This window comes from Terrapene carolina, unplaced genomic scaffold (genome assembly GCF_002925995.2).
Source record: "Terrapene carolina triunguis isolate 2854851 unplaced genomic scaffold, T_m_triunguis-2.0 Scaffold714, whole genome shotgun sequence".
Classification (NCBI taxonomy): Eukaryota; Metazoa; Chordata; order Testudines; family Emydidae; genus Terrapene; species Terrapene triunguis.
Genome location: NW_020665065.1, coordinates 1404926 through 1425445, shown reverse-complemented (window position 1 = coordinate 1425445; position 20520 = coordinate 1404926). Strand labels below are relative to the sequence as shown.

General features: G+C 48.0%; 1 protein-coding gene across 2 annotated transcripts in view; it reads right to left on the bottom strand.

The window, feature by feature from the left end:
• The window catches only part of PLEKHG5 (pleckstrin homology and RhoGEF domain containing G5), a 104037-nt gene that overhangs the window by 79199 nt on the left and 4318 nt on the right, over positions 1-20520 (bottom strand). The window contains exon 1 of one of the 2 annotated variants that reach the window (XM_024207816.3): positions 542-708. The exons of the other annotated variant lie outside the window; for it this stretch is intronic. Within the exon in view, the coding sequence (XP_024063584.2) occupies positions 542-674 (133 nt within the window). The 5' untranslated portion in view covers positions 675-708. Of the gene's footprint in view, positions 1-541; positions 709-20520 lie in introns of those variants that run through there. 2 annotated transcript variants of the gene reach the window in all.

Genomic DNA, 20520 nt, shown 5'->3' with positions numbered 1-20520 from the left:
GACCTTTGCCCTCCCCAAATTATAGCACGCCCAACCCTTCCAAAGCTTCGGGAGACGCAAGAGTTGGGAAGCAAGCTGCAGCCACATTTCTCCACCTGCAGAAAGTGATGTGAACTAACACCACTGCCCAGAGCTGGGCTGGGAACTCCCGGGCTCACCACCCCATCTCAGCTTACGGGCTCTAACAGCCTGGGTATTCCCAACGTTAGCCAGAATTCATGTTACCGGGGGAGGCAGATCCTGCTGATCACCGCAAGCATAGAATCCCTTCTCCTCTGTTTAGTAACGTGAGCCCAGCAACCAGCTTGTTTAGTTTTAGGACTTTTCACCCCACCACGACTGCACTGAGACACATCCTAGAAGGGGAAAAGCAGCGTTACTTTTCAGCCTTCCCAGTGATCATTTCATCTGTGAGCTGAAAACACGTCTGCACGGTTTCTGGCTGGCTGTGCACAATTAGAACAGCAGTGCACACACTAGCCGTGTGACCGCAGCCCCTGCCTAGCACGAGCTTTCCACACACACAGCAGATTTGACCTACCACCAAGATCCTCAGTAAGATCCAGAGTGGAGCTCCAGGAGAAACGTTCCACTGCCTCATACTCCAGCTCCCTCAGCGCAGTCGGGAGAGTTTCCAGCTCATACGCGCCCCGCTTTTTCCAGTACAGAAACATACTGAAGAGAAACCTGGAGATCTGCTGAAGCAGTCGGTATCTCTGCCTTTACTGCTTGGTGACCAGGAGGGGGTTAGCTCTCAGCTGCGTGGAACTGTGCCCGCAACATGTTTCGGCATCGTGGGACTAGCAGGAGGAGGCCAGACTTCAGCTCTGAGGAGCAGGTCCTGGTGTATGGACAAGTGCTGCATTCATCCTGAGCAATGGGAATTCCGGGGTGGTGGAGGGTGCTACTAGAAACGGACCAATGCTCTGTGCAGTGGGGCAGACAAAGGGCCTTTCTTCAGCCTCCCACAGACATTTCACAAATTTCACTTTCCATCATCTATGAAAGAAATTCAGCTGAGGAGACAAGACATATTTGTGATTATTTTAATCACTAGAAAGAACAGGGCTGTTCAGCAATTCTGCTGTTACAAAAAGTTTTCAAAGGGAAAAATGTGTCCCCCTAAAACCCTACTACGGCACCTTCCTTCCTCAAAGGAAGCTCACTCTACAAACCCAACAGTATCGTCATCAAGTGACGGGCACAAACAACGGGTGCTTTGACATCCGCTTCATTACAAAAAAAAAAAAAAAAATCATTGACAATTTGTAGCTATTTGAAAAGTTGGTCTGGTGCCAGGCTGGTGGATTGGAGGCAGTAGCTTGTATGACTAATGGAAGGATCAGTGACTGAAATGGACAGATTCCCAGCAAATGGGTTTTCCAGATGGAGGCAGCATGCTTAGCCTCGGAAGAGAGAGGAAGGGGTTCCGGCGTAACTCACCCTCTGGCTCATCCCTGAAGAATCAGCCACTAGCAGCTCCGGAGACCTGCCCCACCCTGGCTACAAGGAGGGTGCCTGGGATCAAGCAGAATCCAAACATGCAGAGAACGTGCCCTTGACCTCAGGCAGTGAGGCCATTGAACAATCAAGGGGACAGGCCTGCTTTTCCACTCCCTCTTCTGGCCGGCTGTCTCTCCACAGCTCATCTGAGCAATTAAAGCACCACAGGAAGGATCTGAGAGGGAGGCGGGAGCAGTCTCTTGCTTTTGTTTGGTTGCTGAATATTCTGCTGGACCACGAAGCTCAGCAATACACATTTCCTAAGGGCTTGGAGGTAAGGGGGGCAGAGTCAGGCTGAGTCCCGGCGCTGACTACATTCCAATTTACACCTCCTTGGGGAAAGGTAAGAAGTGTGAGGCTGCTACCCTTACAAGTGGGGCTCAGACACCAGGGAGATAAGCGTGGCAAACACACCAACACAGATCACGTCTAGTCCTTGAACTTGTCTTTTCGAGGAGAAGCAGTGAGGTCTGCGCTCTAATGGCAGCTCTGCCACTGACTCCCTGCGTGACCCTCTGACAACTCATTTCAACTCTGCGACTCAGGTACCCTCTGTAAGATGGGGGCCATACACACATGGTGTCAGGAGTGCACTAAGATTCACCTCACGAGGCTCAGACTTTCCAGACAAGCAATTACGGAGTTCCATGTACAATACATTAGGGTAAATAAAACTGGATATTCCAGAATCTTATTGCAAACTACAGACTATTTGCATTTTTAAAAGAACAATTCAGTTGTAAGGTACCTTTTAAATATATATTTACATTGGTTCCAATTAAATAAGCGTATAGAAATTTCCCGTTTTATAGAAGCTGTATTCCGTAAAGAGGTGCAGATCTAAAATGAAATGGAAGGTCAGATGATCCCTGGTGCAGGAGTTGCAGAGGAGAAAGCTCTTGCATCGAAGTCAGAATGTGCAGAGGGACAGATAGCAGGACAGTACTGGACCAGCAGAGACAAGAGCTGAGAGATCTGCTGGAACAAGTGCATGGAGGGTCTGAAAAGTGAGGAGAGCAGTTTTGAAATGGATCCTGAAATGAACCAGGAGGCAGCGGGGATATCTAAAAAAAGAGGGTGACGTGCTCCCATTCCTTTGAACATTCAGTAAGGTAAGGCAGGCAGCAATATGTGCACACGCTGGAGGCTACTGAGAAGGGAGTTTGAAAAGTCAAGAAAGAAGAGGCTCCTGTCAACAGAGCCGGAAGATTCCTACTCCCAAGGAAAGGGAAGAGCTAGGAGACTCTCGGACACAAGGCAATTCAATTCATAGCTAGACTATAGTGCACACACACTGTAGAGTGAGAAACAAGCCAAGCTGCCATATGATTCAATTTGAAACAGCTGAGTCCTAAATCCCCCAAACACGGGTTCATGGTGGAAAAAACTGACAATCCTTAAGTCATAACTGCCCAAGTAGGCGCCACGGCATTGGAAGAGCTCATGGCAACGCGAAGATGCCCCAAGAAAAACATTGGATGGACGATCCAGTGGGTGCGGTTATTTCAAATAACCACTTTCAGCCGTGAGGACGGAAAGGCAGTGGCAGGCACAGCCTGGCACCGGGCAGAGACGTGTGGGTTTGCGAGTCACTGCCAATGGGGAGAACCCGGAAGAACAATGGTTAAACCAGAGGCTTTGGGAGCTAGCAAATCAAATCAAGTTACAAGTCAAGTATTAAGACTGTGGCAAAAATTTGTTCCAGTTCACCCTGATGCACACAGTGGAATTCTGCCATCCCCACCCAAGCAAACAGGAGTGGTTTGTGCAGGGTTTAAAAACTGCAGCAGCAAAGAGAAAAAGACTTGGGTCCACAGACTGCACCTTTCTGCAGGGAGACCCCCTGGAAAGCGACAAGGCAAGGCAATAAGAATCCCAAGTCACAGTCATTTATCTGAAGATGCTCAAATGGAAATTGAGACGAGGAGACATTTTCACACTTAAGAATCCTTGACTGCCCCTTAGATCTCTGGAGTGCCTGAAGTTTGTACCCTTCCCTTCCCACCTAAGAGTATTGTGTGCTACTCAATGCTCCAGAAACATCTCGGAAAAGCAATTAAAGAAACTCTAGAGAGAGCCCCTCTGGGCATGTGACGGGGTGGAGCAGAGCTGGGAGGACAGCACAGCGCCAAGAAGCCAGCAGAATACCTTTCAAAATACAGTCCCCATGTGACAGGTTCACTCCCTTACACTGCCCGTACCCAGCTCTGGCTCTGAGCCTCTCTCGGGGACCTGTGCGTCATTTGCATTGCACTGTCCTGTACCTGCTGCTCCGTTAGACTGTACCGTCCTCCTAGCTGGGACCTGTAACACAGGCTGTTTGGCTCACTTCGCCCATTGTATAGCAGCCTGCTCACCAACTGTCACAGACCTGGGTGTGAGCGATCAGACAGCACCGAGGGCCAGAGTCAGGAACCAAGCAGGGGACCAGGGCTGGAGCCAGGTTTGGAACAAGCCAAGCACAGGAGCAGTCGTAGCTGTGGGCACAAGCGTTGAGCAGCCAGCGACCTGGTTGAGTCTGCACATCTGCATTAGCCAGCGCTAATGCAGATGTGCAGACTCCTTGCAGCCAACTGGCAAGCCAGCCAATCAGGTGATTCTGTCACAGCCCTGCTGGCCCCAAGCTCAGCTGAGGGAACTCAGGCCCATAGTACCTGACACCAATAGGGCCCGCAAACAGCACTGGTCTCAGTCTGATAACATCAAACGCTGACAAAGATTAAGAGCACTTTTCACTGCAAAATTCACCCTGCAAAAAAGGAACTCCATGTACAGCCCCCTCCTAGTGATGCAGTGATGGGAATAGCTGGTCAGTGCAATGACCAGTTCAGTATGTTCCAGACATCAGTAGCTCCCTCCTAGTTGGGTGTGAACAAGGAACCCGTAATCGGACAGCGCACTTGGCTTGCACCTACCCTTTCACAGTAGCCATGCCCTATGTCCGGCATCTGGCGCACACACTCAGCAGGGCTGTTGCTGGGCATGCTGGATGTCCCCCGGTTTTGCTGTCAATGCAGATTTTCAGTGTTGCCAGGAGGTGGTTTGGGAGGCATCACTGCTAGGGTCAGAGAGTGGCTGGGCCCTCGGGAAGATGCCACACCAGTACAGAGGGAACGGGCTCCACAGGGCTGCAGGGGGTTGGAGGAGGCAGTGTATTTTGCAGTTGATTCACTCAGCTTCCTTCTCATGCACAGGGTCAGCCTGGGAATTAGGGCAGAAGAGGCTCCAGTCAATGGAGCCAGAAGACTCCTGCTCCCAAGGAAAGGGAAGAGCTAGGAGACTCAGACACAATATCAGCTGGGTGCATTGTCTGTGAAGGGCATCTGGGCATCTGACAACAGGGCTGAGCAGTTCAGCAGAGCTCAGCACCCACTGCCACGCCGCTAGGACTCCAGCCAGGGCTTTACTGAAAGACACCTACCCGCCTTCAGCTCCACACTGCAAGGCGTACGAAGGGTCACGAGAAAGTCCTAGTGCAACGGAAAGCAACCGAGCAATGTGTGTGCTCGCTGCCTTTGCGGTACAATCGCCTGTGGGTGAGGGGCTACCAGGATACTACAAGTGCAAGGTGAACACGCTAGCTGAAGAGAATACTGTGCTGTACCACAAGAGAGAACGCGTCCTGGGTGTGCAGAGACGCCACCGAGCAAAGCTCAAAGCATTTGTGAGCATATCCAAGGCCTCCAGGACGTACGTCTAGAGTGTAATGAGCGACGACGGCCCGCTTGGTTGTGACCCACTATTGGATGGGGGCCCTCCAGGGCTCAAAGCATGAGCATCGACAGCCTGAGCAAAGGATGACAGCCTGTAGCTGGGAGCTGTAGCATACTCACATCCTCTGTGGATTGGCAGGCACGGACAGACGTGTAGCACATACTGACATCCTGCAATCACTACTGCCCTCACCCCCTCCTCTCCAGCTGCTCTGCTCTCCCAGGGGAGGCCACAGCCATGTTCAGAGATACTGTCTTGTACCAGCACCACTGCACGTTCAGGAAGGTCAGGCTGACTTGCAGCCAACCACGCAGAAACTGCTCTCTGTCATTTCAATTAGTAGTCGACCTGCAGCAGGGCCTGTTCTGAGTGCACCTTTGACAGGGAAGTTGGTGCAAAGCACATGTAACCGTCTATCAATGCTCCACTTCAGCTTCCAAGTCCCAGAAGCTCAGGCTGCAGCTGAAGAGATGCTCCAAGCCCAGGGTTACCTAAAAATGCAGCTCATGGGCCGGATGAGGCCCACAGCTGTCCCCTCCTTCTAACCACGGGGCAAATACAAGCTGATTAAGCTGCAGCTTTTCGCTGACTGGGGACTCAGCCAACAAGCAATTTCTATCCAGGAACAAGGAAGCACCACATACAAGCAAATGCCGTTATTCGCACTCAAGACTATTATGCATATACATGTAAATTAGGCACAGACCTCTGGCTTCTGGCAAGCTGCCAATCCAGCCCTCAGTGCCAAAGTCTGGGCATCTCTGCTGTGGGCCAACTGTATGAAAAGCAGGCAAAAAATACCATTTCCTGGAAGGTTTCAGGTGGGAGGAGGGGGGAAGGCCAGTTTTCCATACAGCCTTTGACCTGAGACTATCAGACCATCCTGTTACGACACCTGGGCAGAGCTCTCCCCGACCCCGTCGCCTATGGAGCTGAAATGCTTGCAGCTGAACTTAAGTCACACTTCCCTGATCATCTCTGTTTTTCTCATTGTGCTACCTGCAATGTGCCCTGGTATCTGTGCCAGCTCCAAACGTTCACCTCCGAGAAAGTGCATGAGACCACAGGTGAGACTCTGAATGCTACCAGGCAGGTGCAATGGATTTGCTTACCTTCAGCTGGAGGGAGTCAAGACACAAGATCAACCAAATGTTTAAAAAAAAGAAAAGAGCCTCCCTCCCCCCTTCCATCTTTGCACCATCCTTGTTTCGGCACACCCATCCGCTGTGCATTACACTGCTGTCCTGGCTTTGGGGGCCAGGGTATCACCAGGGTCACTCCCAGACAGCCATAGATTAGTAGCAGTTTACATAAGTCCCAAGAAAAGGACACACAAGGTGTCAGCTTCAGTGAGGAATTAATTTGGTCTCGGAGGCTAATCAGCTCAGCCGTGTTAGATTTTCCTTCACTTTTAACCCCTCCTGCATGCCCTGCACTGTGCCATCTCAGTCAAGGGCAAGGAAACTGCCTCTGACAAAGTAAGCCAGGCACAGTACTGTATGCAAGGCAAGAGCCAAGCACCAACTTGTGCAACATACAAGCCACTTTGGAAAATAGAACTGTCAGCCTAAACTTCATGCTTAAGACTCAGCTCAGTTCTGACAAGCATCCCTCCTCCCCAACCCAAGGTCTGTTCTGTCCCCACCTGGACATTTGCTAATATCCCTTCTCAGGTCTCACTAGGCCTCAGTCTAGCAGGATGGCCAGCTATGGTCTTCAGTGTTCATTCTCCTGCACTCCCACAAGGCCAGAGTTTACACTGTATTCTGGGACCCAGCCAAGCCCAAGGAAGCCTGAAAGCACAGGAGGGTCTTAATGGCCAACAGCCCACAGTGACTCAAAGGGAAGGAGAGAGGACTTACCAGACCAGAGGATGTGCCAGGGGGAGTTGGGGAGTATTGGCAAGAGATCCCCAAAAGTCTGGGGTTAGTATGGGAATTCTGGAAGGTGTGGCTCTGAGAAGCCCTGCACAGTTTACCCACACTCCTAACAAAACCTCTCCCCTTCCATTCACTGTCCCTCCCTTAAGCTTCCCACAATCCGGCTCTCTTACTTCCGCCATAGCATGGCCTGGCTGCTTCTGAGGATTTTTCTATAATCACCTTCAGATCCCTTTCCTGGTCAGCCATGCCGCATAACTGTTCCATTTAAAATGTACTTGATTTCTGGCTTATTGCCCCAGACTTCTTATTGTAGGTTTGTCTCCATCAAACCACATTTTCCATATACAGACTCAGCCACTGAAAAGAGCCAAATCCCTCTCAATTCAATCCATCTTGGCAGACTACACAAACTTTTCTTTTAGCTTGAAGTTCTCTGTTTGTTAATTGTCTAGGCCAATCTTCAGGCCTTTGGTTGGGGTGTCTCTTGCGTAAATTCAAGCATACTCAAATTCCTGGATAACACAAACTCAAGGGGTACAAATGCCCAGAAAGACGGAACCAAAGTACAAAGTGACCAGGAGGAGTTAGGCAGGAGCAGAGTAACATGGGAAGATCCTGAACTAATTAAGGTGAAGTCCTACACCCAGGAAGATGAAAAACAAAGTACAGAGGGGGTGGGAAGGAGAGGATAAGGGAGGACATGATAGCAGTCTTCAAATATTTGAAAGGCTGCCATAATAAAGATGTTGAAAAGTTGTTCTCTCTGGCCACAGAGGGCAGGACAAGGGGAAATGGGTTCAAACGGCAACATAGCAGATTTAGATGAAATCTCAATAAAAACTTCCTGACTGTAAGAACAGCAGGACAATGGAACAGACGCCTGGGGAAGTCATAGAAGCTCCTTCACTGGAGGTTTTCAAAAGGAGGCTGGGTAGCCATCTCTCTTGGATGGTTTAGACACAGCAAATCCTGCATCTTGGCAGGGGGTTAGACGAGATGATCCTTGCGGTCCCGTCTAGCCCTGTGGTTCTATGACTCTCCCCAGCAGGCACACTCACTGCATTCAATGAATTAGTGTTCAGCTTGTCTTCTTCTGCCCTAGCCCAATGTAAGCACGTAATAGCCCTCTGGCTACTGCTGAGAGGATGCAGGATCGGGGGGAAATGTTCACAACTGGATCTCCATTTCTAAGGTCTAGTCCAAAATATGAGTTTGATGACCACAGGTCTATGCTACTAGTGCAGGGGCACTAACCAAACGAAGGCTATTTGCCTACCAAAGAGAAGACTAATGTTAAGCAGACAGCCTGTCCTGGAGTTTGGTCCCCAATCTCACAGCTGGATACATGACAGGACAGTACTGCTCTACTTCACAGAGAACTGGCGACAGTCCAAAGAGTCTCAGATGGCCGAGAGTGGCCAATGTAAGGGCTAAGCTGTTAACTATGAAACTACAGATTAGGTGAGTTTCACAAGGAGAAACAACTAGGAAGAAGAGGGGAGGCAGAATACGTCAAACTGATCACTACTTCACAGGAATGATGCCAAAGTCCTTCTCAGGGGACAGAGCGAGAGATAAGAGTTACCCAGCTGTGAGCATGTAGGAAGAAGAAAGTACTAAATTCAAAGTGCCTAATGCAGCCACACGCCCCCTGCCCAGGAACAGCCTCCTTCTGAAGACCTTTAACTTAATTGTGAAGAATCCTACGCTCAGCAGTTTCCAATCAGAGTGACTCTGCTGAGCATGTCCTTGCTCCGTCAGCACACTGGCAGGGTGCATGAGCAAAGAAACCAAGGTGAATCACCACATTTAAGCGAGATAAGATGATGGAAGACTAAGTGCCCTTGCATGGGAGCTACAGACTAGAAACGCACACTCCTGCCCTGGCCTGTCCTTGAGGGCAGGCCTGTGAACAGAGTCAGCTACCCCAGAGATTGCAAGGGCAGAAGGGACCATGGTGAGGCTAGTCCTGGATCACAGGGTGATAGAACTTCTTCCCTAGAGCAGAGCTTCTAGAGAAACACCCCAGCTGAATCAGATCAATAATTCCGTCCCCAGTGGGCTGAACACAGTCATAATGGAGTCACCAAGAACACTGAAGTCAGCTGCACCTGGCAGACCATGTCTGAATGAAAAGGACTCTCCCAACTGCACCTCCTCCAAATAAACACCCCCAGGGGCTGTCCCATCAACGTGGCACGGAGGAGAATGGCCTAGCACAGGGAGAGGCCCTGTGCCAATCATTCAAGTTATTCCCTGTAGCAGATTCTCTGTTGGAAGCCAGATATTGTATTTCTCTGTGCTAGTCAATGCTTGTTTCTCACTCTCAAGATTATCCTTTAAAAGGCAACTGACAAACGCCTCCCTGGGCAGCCTTTATTCATATTATATCAACATGCTGACCCCCCCCAAAGCCATGCGGGACAGTCTGACTGTAAGGGCAGAATTGATCCGTTGCTATTTAACTTTCAAAGGTCACCAGGCACTGGTCCACATCAAAGACAACTTCTCCCTGAATCAGAGATTCATCTATTGCAAAAGGCCGTCCATCCCTACTAATCTCTTTTATCTGCTTCAGAACAGCCTAGGCCGAGAGCGATTCTTGGCTTAAGAGAAAGAGACCATTGCCAACAAAAAAAAAATGTGAAGGGCAGTTATCACAAGGCAACAGTTCACTCTGCCACCTACATTTTTCCCCGTGGCATTTCTTCCCTCACCACCACCAGACATCCAGCTGTGCCCCCTCCTGCTCAATCTGAGAAGCAGTGAAGGCTCGTGGTTAGAGCAGTGAACTTTAAGTCAAGATTTCTGGGTTCTAGTCACAGCTCTGCCATGTGGGATGCCTGTGAGTATACGGAGGGTTGTGAGGCTTCACTCGTTACCATTTCTAAAGTCCTTGGAGACCTCTGCCTGACAGGCCGTGCCAGAGGGTTGTGATGAGACAGCTGTGTCATCTACCACCAAACAGGCTGGGGAGTGGTGCAAAGATTGGAATCAAAGCATCAGAAGGAAACTGGATGCTCAGTGGCTGTCGGCCACCCCAACATACCTCTTCCCTTATAAAGGTGTCAAAAAGCGGAGCCCTTAGTCCCCAGGATTCTTCCCATCCGTTTTTTTCAAGCAATAAAAAATTCCAAAGAAAAGCAAAATGCTTAGTGTAGCCCCTGTACAGCTAGGCTGTGAAAACGGTCATGAAGGCTCTGGTTTATGCGTCAAGCCACAATCTGGACGAAATGTTGGATAAGGGGATTTTTTCTGAGTGAGAAAGAGAGAGAGGGGGCGTGGAGAGTTAACCAAGAACTGAGGAAGAGGACACGAGGGTGACAATAACCTTTGCAATTATATAAACACACTCCATTGGTATTTGTAATTATATAAACCATGGTTTCCTCAAGTAAGCCCTTCTCCTATCTAAACAAAATCCTCTACAATAAACAGCCAGCTTGACACCCTCAGTCTCGGAAGGGCTGCAAGGCAGGAGAAGGGAGGTACTGGTGGAAAATGCATGCAGTTCTAACAGCAGAGGTTGAGCTTACTGGGAAATGCTGCAGTGGTTTAAAAAAAAAAGTCTTTGGCCTAAATCTATTGAAATCACCCTCTAATGTAACACAAGAAACCTACTGACCGCTACACTTACCTACATGCCTCCAGCTTCCATCCAGGACACACCACACGTTCCATTGTCTACAGCCAAGCTCTAAGATATAACCGCATTTGCTCCAATCCCTCAGACAGAGACAAGCACCTACAAGATCTCTATCAAGCATTCTTAAAACTACAGTACCCACCTGCTGAAGTGAAAAAGCAGATTGACAGAGCCAGACGAGTACCCAGTAGTCACCTCCTACAAGACAGGCCCAACGAAGAAAATAACAGAACACCACTAGCTGTCACCTTCAGCCCCCAACTAAAACCTCTCCAGCGCATCATCAAAGATCTACAACCTATCCTGAAAGATGATCCCTCACTCTCACAGATCTTGGGAGACAGACCTGTCCTCGCTTACAGACAACTCCCCAACCTGAAGCAAATACTCACCAGCAACCACACATCACTGAACAAAAACACTGACTCAGGACCCTATCCTTGTAACAAAGCCCGATGCAAACTCTGTTCACATATCTATTCAAGTGACATCATCACAGGACCTAATCACATCAGCCATACCATCAGGGGCTCGTTCACCTGCACATCTACCAATGTGATATATGCCATCATGTGCCAGCAATGCCCCTCTGCCATGTACATTGGCCAAACCGGACAGTCTCTACGCAAAAGAATTAATGGACACAAATCTGACATCAGGAATCATAATACTCAAAAACCAGTGGGAGAACACTTTAATCTGTCTGGTCATTCAATGACAGACCTGCGGGTGGCTATTTTACAACAGAAAAACTTCAAAAACAGACTCCAACGAGAGACTGCTGAGCTGGAATTGATAAGCAAACTAGATACAATCAACTTAGGATTGAATAAGGACTGGGAATGGCTGAGCCATTACAAACATTGAATCTATTTCCCCTTGTAAGTATTCTCACACTTCTTATCAAACTGTCTGTACTGGGCTATCTTGATTATCACTTCAAAAGTTTTTTTTCTCTTACTTAATTGGCCTCTCAGAGTTGGTAAAACAACTCCCACCTGTTCATGCTCTCTGTATGTGTGTGTATATATATATCTCTCCTCAATATATGTTCCATTCTATATGCATCCGAAGAAGTGGGCTGTAGCCCACAAAAGCTTATGCTCTAATAAATTTGTTAGTCTCTAAGGTGCCACAAGTACTCCTGTTCTTTTTGCGGATACAGACTAACACGGCTGCTACTCTGAAACAAGTATCTTTAGTCTTCCTCCCGGTCCTTCTCGCCTAGGTTCAAGCCTGACTTAACAGAAGAGACAGTCCGCTGAACAAGGGAAAGGTGTCACCTGAACTCCCCAGGGCACACTGAAGGGGCTTGCTTCGGTGAGGGAATTCTCGGAGACACTAGCTCAGAGAACAGGGAATTCTTGTAGCTTTGTGTGTCTGCATGAAACCATATTCATTTACAGCGTCCCCCCGAGGGGGCAGAAAGGGGCTTTGTTCACTGTACATCTTACGAACTAGCACCCTAGGTCTGACTGGTGATCGGCCAAGCTGGTCAGAATTTGGGATTTCCTCTCTAGGGAAATCTCGGCATTTCAAGTTTGTTTGTGTTCTAACTGGAATAAAAACCCGGAACATTCAGAATTTCCTGCAGGGTGAAATTTAAAAAAAAAAAAAGTTAGTTTTGGGTCAGTCAAAGAGTTCTATTTCGATACAAGCCAAATGTTTCATTCTGATTTTGACTTTATTTTAATGTAGAACATAAGTTTCTAAATGAAAAGACATTTTGAAATGGAAAAAAAAAAAAAAATCAACACACTCCATTCCAGTGAAGTTCAATTGTTCCATTTTGACTTACTGAAACGCTTCAATATTTTTTCCCAAAAACAAAATTCTGTTGAAATCAACACATTCCCATGGAAAGTTTAGCTGAAACACCATTTTCCAAGGGAACGACTTTCTGTTGTGAGGTTCTGCTCGGCACTAGCGCTGGCTGTGTAAGTAGCTGTTTGGCTGAAGCAGTTTTAAAAATACTCAAGGAATCAGCAGATGTTTAGGCCGATTGGGTGGTAAGAACAGCCTCAGGCCTCGTTTACACACAGCAGCTGCACTGGTTTTAAGTCAGTTTAAGAACTAATATCGTTAAACTGGTGCAAGACCCGGTGTAGATACATTCATCAGTTTAAAACTGGATCTCTCTCTCTTGTAATTTTACAGGTACAAGCTAAACCAATATAAACCCGGCTTAAACCTATTGAAGAGCATCCACACAAAGGTCTGTACTGGTGCGACTGTGTGTGCAGCCCAGGCATTGCACTGACATTTACAAGGGCAGCTAAGGGAACTGGGCATCTGTCTCCTCTGAAAATCCCACCCAAGGCACCATTTACTTCACCAGACTAGAAGAGGTGCTGACCAGAACCTGCTTATGTATTTCCCAGGTTATCTGTCGTCATTTGCAGGGCTGCTGTAGCCATGTTGGTCCCAGGGTATTAGAAAGACAAGGTGGGGGAGATAATGGCTTTTATTGGACCCACGTCTGTTTATCCATCAGCCAGTTCACTAACACGCTGAAGCAGGCTGATTTGACAGTCAGAGTAAAAGAGACAAAGGTACTGAGACGCAGAGCTCTGCTTGGGTCACTAAGACCAGCTTTGTCTGTGCCTTTAGCCACCTTGGTCAGGTCCCCGCCTCCCGCATGGTTCAGCAAAGCGTCCCAGGCTCCGCACAGCACCTTGCGCCGGGTTAGGAAGCTGCTTTGCTGGCCTGGGGAGGGTTTTCTCAGACATGCGTTTTCCAAAAGCTTTTCTAATCACTACTGTAGAAAGTTCCTCAGCAGCCAAGAGCACCAGAGCGTAGCTTCGAATCAACACCCTGATGCAATTATAGGCTGCTGCTCACCTCACTGTGCTGGCCCACTTCCTTTCTGGTCAGCACGGAGGAAACCATTCTGTTCCTGGGGTGCTTACACCTTGGAGCTGGCCTGGAGGACTCTCTGGAATACTAGAGCCAGATGGCACACCAGCTAGTGACAGGCAAGTCCCAAAAGCTTTGATTAAGCACCCCAAAGTTCGGATGTTTACCTGAATTTCTCTAGCCTCCAAACCTTGCCAATAGCCTCCTTCAGGCTTTCAGTAGCACAATTTCCGGCCAGAACATGCAGCTCTGAACACTGAATATATGTTAAACTTCTCAAACACCAAAAAAAGAGTTCAAATCACCTGTCCGATTTCACCTGAGCTGGTGCATTCATCCCTAAAGAGATGCTTCATTTTCTAGTACCTGATGAAGGAAGCACTCTCCTAACTGCAAAGCTCAAGTGCATGAGTCAAACCTCCCTGGCCTCTTCCAAACTTCCAGAGCAGTAGCAGCGAAAACTGAACAGTACAAATGGCCCTTCAGTGTTTTGCCTTTTGCAAGAGGAATGTCTGGCTCCAGCAAGGCCAACATTACTTTTAAAATGGAAAACTTCTGAATTATGCATCTTGCAGTGCAGCCGTATCTGCTCCGAGCCTCCTCTGGCTTTAATCCGTAGGACCCCGGACAGATTTAGCGGCCCAGATTGCACAGCTTCACACAAACATGAATGATTCTCAAACGTGGAAGAACTTATTCGATATTATTTTTAAAATGTGTCCATTCTGAAGACTAACCCAGCACCTTCTTATTCCACAGCTTTGCTCCATGTGCGTGACCTCAGAGTCCTAGCTGCTGAGTTCAGTGACCAAAGTAAGTTTTTACTGCTTTTCACTCCGTTAACCCTTGCCCAAGCCCGGAAGCCACACAGCAGCCCCACAGCCCTAGCCTGAGTTGGCTGGCAGGGCCGGCTGTGGGTGTCTGCACTGACAGGCATGTGGAGCAGCTCACCGCAGCAATGCCGCCAGGGTCACTAAATCAGCCAACAGGGGGAGCCGTTTCTAAACTGTCCAGTTAAAGGGGTCAAAGAGCTGCGGAAATTTACCCCCAGAGTCAAAACAGAGGGTTTGTTTCGGGTACAAAAGGTTGAAAGGCATTTGCAAGGAAGCCATGGAGTGATAGGGGAGGGGCAGTGGCTGGAAGGCGAGTTACGGTGCTTGCAAGGGTCAGAAAGGCAAAGATTTCCAGAAGAGCTTTGACGTTAGCAGCAACAATAACTGAATTATCCCTTCCTCTGCAGTGCCAGGAAATCAGTGTGGAGAAAAATAACGGAGAGAGCCTGGCCCCCGAGACTGGTTTGAAAATAGGGTGACCAGATGTCCCGATTTTATAGGGACAATCCCAATTTTTGGGTCTTTTTCTTATATAGGATCTTATTACCCCCCACCCCCGTCCTGATTTTTCACACTTGCTGTCTGGTCACCCTATTTGAAAAGGAAACCTGGGAGGCCATGGCTGAGCTGGGTCATGGAGTAGGAGGGAGACTCTGGGGACACTGAGGGGAGAGGGAAGTACCCTGAACATGGGGCTGGGCTGTTCCTATCCCAGCTGCCAGCCCAGGGAAGCCCCTTCGGTTTATTGCCTTGACTCCAGCCCATGCTCACGGCTGAGGACAGCACATAACGGAGCCGATGGAAATGAGCAAAAGGGAGTTTGGGAGAACACTGAGCCACCTGGGACCATGGCGTCAAGGCTTGTCTAGACAAACAGCACACAGCAAGCTGGGCTGTAAATCTACTCCCACAAGCCCGCCGGGCACTAACTATCCATGTGGCACCTGCTATCACGCACTAAGAGTTCCCTAACGCGCACTGATCTCCTCCGCTCTGAAACAGCACACACAAGGGAACGTTTAGTGCACCCTGCCCAGTCCAGTAACGCGCCACAGATTTACACCCCAGCTTGCCACACCCTGTTAGTCTAGATGAGCACCCAGAAACTAAACTCCAGCCAGCACCAGGCCCAGAGCAGAGATGCTGGAGCAGCTTCCAGTGCAGCGCGCATTACAGGCAGGAACTAGCGTTTCCACCTGACAGTCATTTTGGATTCAGACGGACAGCTCACATCTCTCCTCCTCCACTACACTGTGAGGAGGGATTAGTGAGAGACAGCGATGTTCTATGCCAGTCATCCCTGAACCATCAAGAAGCTGCCAACAGTGCACAAGTAAACAATGTGTCAGACTTTTTTATTCCCTTCCCAGTGGTGTAAGTAAGCCGGTACGGTCAGGTACACTGTACCATTAAGACATTTATTGCCAGTACGCTGTACTGGAAAGACATTCGTTATCTGCTGCACACCGCAGGGCTCTCCTGGGAACCGCAGCAGCGAAAGGAGCAGAACATGGGGCCGCTGGGCAGCCCCATACCAGCAGCTCCTCCGGCGCGCCTGTACCGCCCCCAGACAGAAGACAGCTGCGTGGAAGGGCTAGGAGCGGTACAGCTGTGCCAGAGGAGCTGCCGGTGTGGGGCTGCCCCACGTTCTCCTCCTTTCGCTGCTGCGGTTCCCAGGAGAGCCCTGTGGTTCAGCAGATACCGATTTCTATCCGCGGATATCTGCATCCGCAGGTATAAATTTGTATCCGCGCAGGGCTCTAGTCACGGAATATTTTTTGTGAGAGAGGGGAGGGGCACAAAGGGTCAATTGCCCCTCCCCAGGCTCAAGTGCCCCCACCGGCCGGGGGGGGAAGGGGCGGGGCCAGAGGCAGAAGGCCAGAGCCTCTCCTCTTCCAGCCACGCAGCCCGGTGCAGTGCAGTGCTGCACCAGGCAGCATCCGGGAGTGACTCTGGGCCCTGGCTACTAGGAAGAGCAGCCGAATGGCAGGGGGAACGAGTGCAGCAGGAGGACAGTGCCCCCCCTTTAGCTGGTACCCCCCTTTGTGTCCCTCCCATGAGTCGCCGTACCGGCAACAGTTAAAAGCTACTTGCACCACCGCCCCTTCCCCACCTATTGCTCCTCTCCTGTTCGTTTTTCTGAGCAGGAGAGCAGCTTTGCTCTGCAGGATGCAGCCTCGGGGAATCAAGATGTGCTCTGGGTGGGTGAAGCAGACGATTCTATTTAAAGAATAAAATAGCAGTTCTCATTTTCAACGTATCCTCCCGCTAGTTACAATCATATGGTGCTGCTTTAAATTCCTGTTCCCTCTCCCCCACCCCAGAGGGCAAGCACAGAGAGCCATCTGCAAGTTGGGGAGGGGGCTCCGCAGAGAAAGTGGCTGCAGTTGGCAGGAGAGATCACTTTGTCTATGCCAGGCCCCAGAAATCTTGCACAGGAAACATCTTTTCATGCAAAGCTGTGGGAACCTGTGTCTTTTTTTGCTTGTTAAAGAAGGGGCAAACACTTCTAGGTTTCGCTAAAAGATCAACTGTCCCATTCTCACTGCTACAAATTTAACTCCTGAATCAAAATAAAAGCCTTGAAATAACATAACACACCGCAAGGGAGGTTAAAAAATGATCCAACCCGTACCTCGACGTGCCTCCTGGTTGTTGCCTGGCAAAGGCCCAGAGTGAAGTTTACTCTATTAGTGTTTAAGGAACAACATTTGAAACATCGCCACAATCTGAAAGAAAATAAAATCCCTGAAGCAGATCATAACAACACTGAAATTATTCTTCCCACAAAGACCCTAGAAACAAGTGCAAACAACATCAGTCTCTCCTTGGCAAAATTCTCTCCGTCCCAACGTTAACATTGTTGGGTGTTTGCAGTTTGTGCTAACAGAAGGTAGACACACACTCACACAAGTACACATATTAACTAAGGGAAAATTTCATTTTTTCCAATTTTTAAGTAGCTAAAAGAAATTTAAGGCAACTGGATTCCTGAGTCGCATAAAAACACTGTAGCTCCCTAAAATAGGAAAAAGCCTGGGAGGAAAAGTGGGATGGGCTAAGAATGTTCCAGTCTGATAATTTATCAGCGTCTCCACTATTTTCTTTTAAAACAACACATGCTTGGAATAGCTTTGCTGTTCTGTCTGTACTGTTTGACAAACAGGTAGCCCAAACTTCATCACTATCCACTTTTATTTCTCATCTAAGCTTAATATATGCTAAAATATTTCACACCACTTACTGATTAGTTTACTACACCACAGAAGTTGTTAAAGTTCTAAATGATCTATCCCTGTTTTATTATAAATGTGTTGAACCAAAACATAATGGAGAGCCTGACTGCGGTACCAACGGCTTAATTTTTGGGGATTTTTTACAATTAATAAATGGTGCAAAAGAAAATGTAAAGATCATTAAGTGACTGAAAGTTACATTATTGCAAGCTCTCTCCATTTCCCTGGCTACTGCGCACACATCTCCTGCTGCATTAGCAGCGGCAGGGTGCACAGGGAGAATATACACCTGCACAATGTCGTCATCTTCTCAGCCCTTGCAAAGAGCATCTTTTCAACACAGGTTGTTATGAACACAGAAAAAGACACCAGAAAGAGTTTTATTCCGATAAGAAAAAGGACTTTGCTTAACTAAGGCAGAGTATGGATAAAACCACATAAACTTACATAATAGCTAGATTGTGTGCGGCCATTACCAACTCCTGTCACCTTCAAATCAGCCAAGCTAGCTAGTGTGTGTTCCTGACTGCACATTAATTCAGTAACACAGCCCTATATTTTATCTGTGCACACGTGAGAGTTTGCATGTACTCACCACAGCATCCAATGGGGAAAATGAGTAATTCCGTAGCATACTGTCTCATCAGCATTTAAAAAAATTTTTTTTAACCTTGACTAACCACAAGTTAACATAAGTCAAAGTCCAGAATGGTTTCGGGTTTCTAAGCTTTGGATGCCAAGGATATGGAGTAGAAGGTCTCTGCATTTCTGCTTATATATCCGCTGGCTAATGCTTTAGGGAGAACGATATGGTGAATTAAATGCATAGTCCTTAGCCAAGCTGTGTGACATGAGACAAAGTTACTGCATGCAAGAACTCGGAGGAGACAAATACCGAGGAAGGGAGAGGAATCACTTAGAAGGTGGGCACAAACAATATGCATCTTAATACAGTAGAACCTCAGAGTTACAAACCCCGTGGGAATGGAGGTTGTTCATAATTCTGAAATGTTCGTAACTCTGAACAAAACGTTATGGTTCTTTCAGAAGTTTACAACTGAACATTAATTTAATACAGCTTTGAAACTTTACTATGCAGAAGAAAAATGATGCTTTTAGCCATCTTAATTTAAATGAAACAAGCAGTTTCCTTACCTTGTCCAATTTTTTTTAAACTTTCCCTTTTTTTAGTACTTTACGTTTAACACAGTACTGTACTGTGCAGTATTTGCTTTTTTGGGGTCTCTAATGCCTGACTGCATACTTCTGGTTCCAAATGAGGTGATGGGTCTGTTCGCAACTCCGAGGTTCTACTATATGGCTAAATGTAAATGTATACATCTGGAAACAAAGAGTGTAGGCCATACTTTAAAGATAGACACCTCTGTCCTGGGAAGCAGCGACCCCGATAAAGTTTTGAGGTGGTGGCGGCGTGTGGCTAATCAGCTGAACATGAGTTCCCAATGTGACGCTATGGCCAAAAAGGCTAACGTGATCCTGGGATGCATCAACAGGGAAAGCTGGAGGAGTCGAGAGCACGCAGTGGTGCTGTAGCCATGTCAGTCCCAGGATATTAGAGAGACAAGATGAGGATAATATTTAATGGACCAACTTCTGTTGGAGAGAGACAAGACTTCGAGGAGAAATTACCTCTATATTTGGCACTGCTGCAACCGCTGCTGGAATCCTGTGTCCAGTCCCGGTATCCACAATTCAAAAAGGATGTTGATAATTGGAGAGGGTTCAGAGAAGAGCCACGAGAATAATTAAAGGATTAGAAAACCTGCCTTATAGCGGGATTCTCAACTTTTTTCTTTCTGAGGCCTCCCTCAACATGCTAGAAAAACTCCAGGGCCCAGCGGGGGGCGGGGGAGGGGGGTCAGACTAGATGATCGTGATGGTCCTCTCTGGCCTAGGAATCTATTAATTATTTAAAGTGCATCTAAGAAGGTACAACTAGGAGCAAAGAGATGACATAAGCAATGGAAAATCCAGGCTCTGAATTTTCAGAGTTTCCTGCAAGACCTATTGGACCTATCAGGCCCCCAAGGAAAGTGCTAGATGCCGCATTGTTCAATCCAATTAGAAACAGTAACGGAAAAGCACTTGTGGCTACACTGCAGAGAATGTTCTTGCATGGGCTGGGAAGTGGATGAAATTATCTAACAGATCTTCTCCACTAGTAGTTCCTGATGGTTTTCAGAGGTGCAATGGACACAGCAACTTAATTGCAGGTAAGAAAGTTCAAGATACAGGACTGGAAAAAAAAAACCCCGGAAAGGACAAGGAGTTAAAATTGAGTGTTGCCAGAGTCCAGTGGGCTGGGAAACAAGGGGCAGTCCAATGTTCAAATGCTATTCCATGGCCTCACCATCAAAACGTACACATCCGGGATTCATACATTGCAGAGATTATCCACACGCAACACTGGGTCTCAGGTTTCATAAGCAATACTATTTATCCCAAGCATGAGGGCGGCCCTTACCTAGATGCTAACATCTGTAGGTGACTGCATATAATTCCAGCATTTACTATTCCGGACACAGTGATGCCAATGAAACATGCAACAGGAAGTTACAGGACTCAACTTCCATCAAGGAGAGAAGCCCTATATGTAATTATGGCCTCACACACCATGTGCCTTCATTCCATTTTCCACTGCACAGCCAAGCTGCAGACTATTATTATGAGTTATTTCCTTGCCAAGTGCCTTTCTCCGCCCAGCAGTTTTGGTACTAAAGCCGTTACTAATGTAAGAATATTTATATCTATATAAATGGGGAGAGTTTTTTCACGCTGCTGATGCTCAATTTTTTTTAAGTTACATTGGGGATAGACCAAGCCTGGAA